Consider the following 8,257-nt stretch of genomic DNA (forward strand, 5'->3'; position numbering starts at 1 on the left):
ACGATTGATTGGACAACTACCTTGACCATATATTTCACAAATTCTATAACAAATTGAGAGGACAAATTGGTGATCAGGATTTCTGCTTACTTTAATTTTTAATAATAGATGGATTTGAGATGAAAGAGAATAAAATAACATTACATCAACTTTCGTTTTATGTACTTTTTAGAAAAAATATCGTATTGAAGACGTAAATTCTGTGCCAAGTTCTGTTTGCGACTTGCATATTTCTGAATACTCCCGAACAATAGCGGTTTTAGAGGGGGAGCGTGGAGTCTCATGCCCTCACACAAAAACTTATTACATGAAATAAATCAAATAAGTAAGGTACGTGTAGAAACTGAATGTAAGACCCCCCCCCCCCCCCCTCCCCCCAAGAAAGATTTTTTTTTAATGCAGAATGATTATGTAGGTAGGTGCACTATCGTCTTTTATACAATTAAAACAACAGTAGATAGTCCAAGAAGTAATAATTTGCAGTTATGTATTAAGTTTTAAAAACTATTGAAATTCTCTTCCCAATGTCTAGGATGTCAGTTTCATCCCAAGCATCAAATTTATGCGTTTTTTCATTATCACCTTTCACACCGGATCAGCGTAGAGTTGCTTACGGTTGCGTACGGTTGCTTACTGTGTGCGAAAATGCCATGTAAGAATGCAATAGACGCTCGTAGGAGCCGCGAGTGTAGCCATTGGCGCTTTATAAACCTATATTTAAAAAATATGTCAAAAAGACAGTTCAATTTATTGTATAAACGAACTGTGCAGTGTACAAAGAATTGTACATGTTACATGTGAACATAACTTGATCTTAGTATAATAATAACATTATGACAAACTGTGACATCCAAGGGGCAGTGGGTCTCTTTTGCAAGCGTGGAATAGGGCTGAAACGCCAATATGCGTAAAATAGTGAGTGAAGAAAATAACATTTATAAACCTGCCATAAGTTTTAATAGTAAAAAGTGGCATTTGGTACACGTTTTTGACCGTTAAATTTTTAGTTTTCTAGTAGTAGTAGGTATTAACATCTGCTGAGGTTATTTTGCAGTAATGTTAATTTCTTCAAGATTTTATTTTCCAAAAATGCAGACATTTATGTTGATGTAGGCCTACTACATTTTTTTCACTCATATGTAAAATATCTTTCCATTACAGTTTCCTGAAAGTTTGAAGACGATAGCTGTTGTCCTTTGTCCGTAGCCTATATGTGTGTGACAATGTAATGATATAAATGTTAGTCATTTATTAGATTTAAAAGAAATACTTCTGACATACACACTCACTCAGTCTCACTAACAGAGTGAGACAAAATTATTTCTTTGCTCATGTCAATTAAACAAAATTATATTACAAACATACAAACAGGACCACAAACGTACACACAAGCAAACAAATACATACAGATTTCCACAAAACATAATAACATTTCGCATGAGGCATCAGTGAAAGCCCAACTCTGAATACATTTAAAAGGAGATACAAAAAATTACGTTTTTATGAATAGTATTTTATCATTTTATATATATAATATGCAATCAGGTTTTAGATGTTAGGTGTTAGTTGTTAGGTGTTAGCTGTAAAGTGTTAAGTGTTATAGGTTAAAATTATTTTTATGCTCTGTAAAAGTATAATTGTATTACTTTGATTAAAGCATTCAAAAGCAAATGTATGGTCGAGTGAAAACAGGATCTCACATAAAAGAAAGAAAAATCGTTGAGTTACCGTCATATTTCACTTTAATGTAATTCTATAAAATGAACATTATGATGTCGAACGTGTCATGTGCAGGCTTTCGTTTCCACAATAGAAGTCACGTAAAAGAGACAAAACGATTTGTCAACATTTTTTTATTTTGTTGCAGTCCTACTCCATGGCAATACTATTTATGACGTATAATGTTGTTCCATATTCTGTTTTGGCTTCACATATTTCAATCTTTACTTCTAATCGATAATTGATACAGCGAAATGGCAGATCGAACATAATTATACCCCTCCAGTATTCCATATTCAGAAGAGTTGACCAGAGTTTTTCATTACACATTGTACTCAATTCTTAACATCAATTACAAATGATAATTACTAAATTGTATTATTAGCTGCAATAATATTGCGCATTTATCCAGCACATGGGATGCCCAAGGCACTTACAAAATACTATTTTACGCTGGATTTAGACCAGCTGCCAAAAGCCTTAATTTACTTCACATCGGTTGAGAGTGGCAAATGTAGATTAATGTCTTGCCAAAGGACAATAGTATCTGGATAGGACTCGAACCGCAAACAAAGTGACCTTAATCCCCGTCTGGTCACGTACCGCTAAACCACGACACATGTACAGACCATGGTATCAATGTCGAAAGATGTAGCAGGAATTAATACTTACAATGACATGTTAATGAATATTGATAACCACGGAGTCGTCGGGGTTTAGTGTTCCGTTCAATAATTACTTTTAATGCAAGGGTCGGGGTTGAATTCCCAGCTCGGCGCTAACGCCATTTGTCAAGACGTTAATCCACTTTTACCACTCACTCTCCAACCAGATATAAATGAGTACCGGGTAATGCTGGGGTAATATAAATTGCAGGTCCCGCCAGGAAGAGGAGTATTTTGGCTACACTGGGTAACTAAGACCCTATTTTCATTATTACTACACGTCTCCCTCCCCCCCCCCCCTCTCCCCCGTCCTCATCACACAGCAGAAGAAGAGAAAATATAGAGAGAAAAGGGAAAGAGCGAGCAAGGACAGGAGAATATAATATGATAAAGATCAAATGACACAATCCCAACCCCTATATCTAATCGATGGTATTTATTCATTCCTACTCCAACCACCTAGTAAGCCTAGTACCCCTTCTGCATGATTCCAGCCCCCCCCCACCTCAATGACAAGGGTCACGCCACGCCTCCATCCATTAGCATTTTCCATTCTTGTCGTAGAAGGTGTTGCCAATGTTGTACTTGCTTCTAGCAAAACACAGAGCTCCGTTTCTGTCGCACTCGCACAGTGATTGACGACAAGCGTCATTCTTGGAAGCATCTATAATTTACTAAACAATGATAACAATCTTTTTGTTTTCAAGGGGGGCATTATATTATATCAGTGAGGTATAAATTGCTAATCCAAACGAAGTCACACTTAGGATCAAATGTTGGGCAGAAGAAGTAAAATCAGAGGAAGAAGTAAATTAAAGAAGAATATAAAGAAGAAGAGAAGAAGGAAAAAGGGAAAAAGAAGAAAGAAAGAAGGAAAGAAAAAAAAAGGAAATAATCGAAATTCAAGTAAAATCAAGATTAAGTCTTTTGAGATTCGTTTACTGATTCATTTATTTCATTTTTTTTTATAATTTTGTTGCCGGGGGGAGGTGAAAAGGTGTACTGTAGGCCTACTTGAAAGATGAGCAGGAAAGCCGCCAACTAAACACTACGCACTACTTTTTTCGAGTGTCATGCGATCATAATAATTATGTACAGTATTGTTTTTAAACGAGTTGCCTATTTTATCTTCAGGTTTCTGTTCCTATTCAACATACCTCAATTTTGTTTTGAGTTCTTATGTTTCGTTTGTATATATATACTTTTTAATGATAATCCTTCTATGTCGGCATTCAGATTTCAGTAAATTAATTTGAATTTGAAATCATAAAAGTCTTACCACACGTGATCGAGCTCGAGGCAGACGACCATGGCCATCGATATTTGCAGGTGTATTTGTAGGTAGTTAGGTAAACGATATCATTCCTGCAGACACCCGCTATGATTGAGTCGTAGCATTCATCATGAATTTGGCAGCACCTAAGATGGATTAGTGAAAGAAGAAAAAAAGCAATTGAGAAAATAATGAGTTGATTACCAGATTTTATGAAGATAAAAATTACCACAACTATAAGGCCATGCATTTATAAAATGTAACTCTCCACGAAGAGACGTACTTACAATAATATTAGGGGAAAGGGGTGCATCTAATGGCAAGGATGGGGAAAATAGAAGACAGAGGGTCGGAGCAGAGAGGGAGAGAGAGAGAAAGAGAGAGAAAGAAAGAAAGGAGGGACATGGGACTTGGGACATGGCAAGGAAAAATGAAAAAGGCGACACTATCCCCTCCCCAATTCTATGGTCTTTCGTGTTCAATCCACCTATTTGTGTAGCACGCCCCCTCACCATATGGCATAGTGCCTCTCAGTGGCTGGACATACGTTACGCCATAGCTTACACATCTGTCGTCAAAGTTGGATATATTGTTTTAAGCAATTTTTTAGATGCAGTTTTCTTTTTCTTCTTCTTGTTTTTGTTCATATTTTTGTGAGGAAATTTCCAAAGTAAACCTTTTTGATAAATATTCAAATCCAAGAGCACATTTGAACAAAAATATGGCGCAATATCCATTTTATAGCACATTTTTCCTCTCCTGTTAGCAAATGTATCCATATTCAATGTATCATTCCACTTCACCCCCCCCCCCCCCCCCTCTAGCTACTAGTGATGATATTCTAGTGACGCTCCCTAATAAAGCTTACCTGTCTACATCATCTACAGGGGTGCCTTTGCCCCCTAGTCCACAGTGGCACCCGTAGTCGTTGAACAGGAACCCTGGTAAGGACGTGGCACATGTGACCATAACAGCAAACTGGACAAAGTTCTGCTCATCCACGCGCTGCAATTTACCTTCAGCAGGGGGGAAACAACGAACAATCATATTCAAAGTTTTGTCAGGACTATAATGAAAAAAGTTCCTCACTTCGCCAAAAATATCAACGGAACATAAGTTTGGTCTACAATACCACTTACCATTTTCGGATGTCGTCCGAGCCAACAATAGCGACGTCATCACCAAAACCCTGAGGATTAACTCCATTGTTTTAACACCGAACCGTTGAGATTAAATAGATCAATTAAAGATTTTTAATGAAAAGCGAAAGCCCTAGCTGATGCAAGATTAACCAGACTTCCACATTGAGAGAGTGGCAAAGAGAATCACTTGATAAGTGAGACGGTTGATTGATAAGAGTATTATGTTTACATCTACAAATTTCACTTTTTTTTCTGACCATACTGTTTAAAGTTACAATCGTGTACCCGCTACTGCTTCAGAAATCGTTCAATCATGATGGTGGTAGCCTTGCTGTCGTATAAGGTTTCGGGCATGTTTGACCTAGGCCATGAAATTAAATACTGAAATCGTTTGATCTTGGTTGTCATTGATATTTGTAAAATATATCATTTCATTTGTACTATTTCTTTATATTACATTGGTAAATCAAATACTGTAGAGTACAGATAACACCTACCCCAACATTCTCTTTACTATATCATAGGGGTTACGTAACTTGATCGTGATTGGTTTAAAGTGAGATACCAGTATTTGCAATGCATGTAAGACGTGCTGTGATTGGACCGTTACAATTGATCTTTTTCATCCGTATTTTGCTACTGTAACGTTAAATTAATACATTAAAGGAATTGAACTGGGTGTCTATTTATCGATGTAAATTTAACTCTGTACATAACACAATTCTAATCGAATTAATATAATCAATAAAATTAAAAAATCACAAACAACGATGGTGATAATAATTATGATAATATTAATAATAATGATAATGATAATAATAATAATAATAATAATGATAATAATAATAATAATAATAATAATAATAATAATAACTAGAAATTTAATTCGTCATGGGGACGAATTAGGTGGTCTGTCTTCAATTCTAATGATCAGTGAAACGTCAAAAAGAAGAAAAAAAGTAAAGAAAAAAATTGTTGGAGACGCCCCGACTCGAACCAGGGACCTCGAGGTCGGAAGTCAGGTGCGTTACCGATATACCAAAACATTTCCCATAGCGATTACACGTAAACGGAAAATGAAATTCTCAAATCCCACGTTGCAAGTGAAATATGAGCATGATCTCGGCATCTGATCGAACAATAAAGGACACACTTGTGATAGCTTATTGTCTCAGCTACAACATACTCAAAGCTCAGCGTAAACAAAGATAAAACGACGGAGATATAGCTCGCGAAAGACGAGAATGTAGAATCCAGTTTTGAGAAAAAGTCATGTCCAATAGAGAATACACGCAAAATGTGAAAAATTGACATGCCTCCTTTAATCGCAAAAATACGCCATGATACCATTGTCAAAATGAAATATCGTGATGACTGCATTTGTAGAGAATTTTTTCAGGTAGAACATATCAAAATTTGAAAGAAAATTGATCAACATTTACAGAGATACAATCATTTTTCCAAAAATCTGCTGACGTCATAATATGAAAATTAAAATTTTGAGTTTGGAGGCCATTATGATGACGTCATGAGTTAATTGAGGGTCAAATGAGACATGAAATCTTATCTCCAACTCATGTTTTTTCCAACCATGATATAAAAGTTGGGGACAATTGACTATCTAAAGAGCTATTACGATTTTTAAAATGGGATGTTTTTGATCAAATTTGCATTATATTGCCGATAGCAGCACGCGCGGATTTTGAACTTTGACGCGCGCTCACGGCCTTATAAAAAGTCAAGAGTGACTGAAATTAATGTAAATTGTCATTTACGGTAAGAGGAATCTAAATCATGTAAAAAATTGAATTTGATCATTTACGCGCGTTGTGAGCGCGCGCAACGCGCGCGGGGACACTTACGGACGGAAAATTTTGAAATGCTTAAAATGACCTGATTCGTACTCTCCTTTAATAGTTAAGTAATTTTGAGCATTTTTAAATTTTGACGCACGCGTACGCGCGCGTCATGACCTTTATGTGACCTTTGATGACATGACCTGTTGACCCTTGACCTGAAGTATATGTGATATGAATATGAATGACCTTTGCTAATGCATCATGGAGATATGATGGATAACGTGATTTCACAAAATGGCGCCTGGATGACGTCACGATAACCTGATGACCTTGAAAATGTTCCTGTTACGTCTCATGACAAAGACCTATGACTGTGTCAAAATTGAAAGAAATTAACACAACCGATCTTGAGTTAAACGATAAACAAAAAACAGGAAGAAATAAAACTAGAAATTTAATTCGTCATGGGGACGAATTAGGTGGTCTGTCTTCAAGTCTTATGAGAGATTATAATATTTACTATATTGAGAAAGGGAGAAGTTATATAGACATGTAAACAATGATGATAATCATGATGATCATGATGATGATGATCTTGATAGTAGTGGTGATGACGATGATGATGATGATGATGTTGATGATTATCATCAACAGACCACGATGACATCAGAATGAACAAAATTAGAGAAGATTTAGATAGCGTATAGTCTCAGCTACAACATACTCAAAAATCGACAAAAACCAAGCCGAAATAACGGCGATATTGCTCGCAAAAGACAAGAATGTAGAATCCAGATTTGAGAAAAAGTCATCTCCCAAAAGGATTACACGTCAAAAGTAATGGATCTAGTGATAATAGGGTAATAATAAAGTAAATATGGTTGTTTATTACATTATTTGCGATTGTACGTGTTTTAATATTCAAAGGAGATGGTAGAGTGAAAGGTCAAAAAGAAAAAAAAGTGAAGCAAAAAAATTGTTGGAGACGCCCGGACTCGAACCAGGGACCTCGAGGTCGGAAGTCAAGTGCGTTACCGATATACCAAAACATTTCCCATAGAGATTACACGTAAACGGAAAATGGAATTATCAAATCCCACTTTGTAAGTGAAATATGAGCATGATCCCGGCATCTGATCGAAAAATAAAGGGCACATTTATGATAGCTTATTTTCTCAGCTACAACATACTCAAAGCTCAGCGTAAACAAAGATAAAACGACGGAGATATTGCTCGCGAAAGACGAGAATGTAGAATCCAGTTTGAGAAAAAGTCATGTCCCATAGAGAATACACGCAAAATGTGAAAAATTGACATGCCTCCTTTAATCGCAAAAAAACGCCATGATACCTTTGTCAAAATGAAATTTTGTGGTGACTGTATTTGTAGAGAATATTCTCAGGTAGAACATATCAAAATTCGAAAGAAAATTGATCAATATTTACAGAGATACAATCAATTTTCCAAAAATCTGCTGACGTCATAATATGCAAATTAAAATTATGAGTTCGGAGGCCATTATGATGACGTCATGAGTTAATTGAGGGTCAAATGACACATGAAATCATATCTCCAACTCATGCTTTTTCTAACCATGATATAAAAGTTGGGGTCAATTGACTATCTGAAGATCTATTTTGATTTTTAAAATGGGATGTT

At 36.0% G+C, this 8,257-nt stretch overlaps 1 protein-coding gene across 1 annotated transcript; it reads right to left on the reverse strand.

Annotated features, from left to right (window-relative positions):
- Window positions 1–2,923: 2,923 nt before the first annotated feature.
- LOC105441109 (acidic phospholipase A2 homolog) lies at window positions 2,924–4,944 on the reverse strand. Its single transcript, XM_011671953.1, has 4 exons — window positions 4,797–4,944; window positions 4,526–4,673; window positions 3,664–3,803; window positions 2,924–3,048 (listed from the first exon to the last, which is right to left on the reverse strand). Exons 1-4 carry the CDS (start codon window positions 4,861–4,863, stop codon window positions 2,924–2,926), a joined length of 480 nt encoding a protein of 159 aa, XP_011670255.1. The 5' UTR covers window positions 4,864–4,944.
- Window positions 4,945–8,257: the final 3,313 nt, after the last annotated feature.

Source organism: Strongylocentrotus purpuratus, unplaced genomic scaffold (genome assembly GCF_000002235.5).
Source record: "Strongylocentrotus purpuratus isolate Spur 01 unplaced genomic scaffold, Spur_5.0 spur5_scaffold_3, whole genome shotgun sequence".
Classification (NCBI taxonomy): Eukaryota; Metazoa; Echinodermata; class Echinoidea; order Camarodonta; family Strongylocentrotidae; genus Strongylocentrotus; species Strongylocentrotus purpuratus.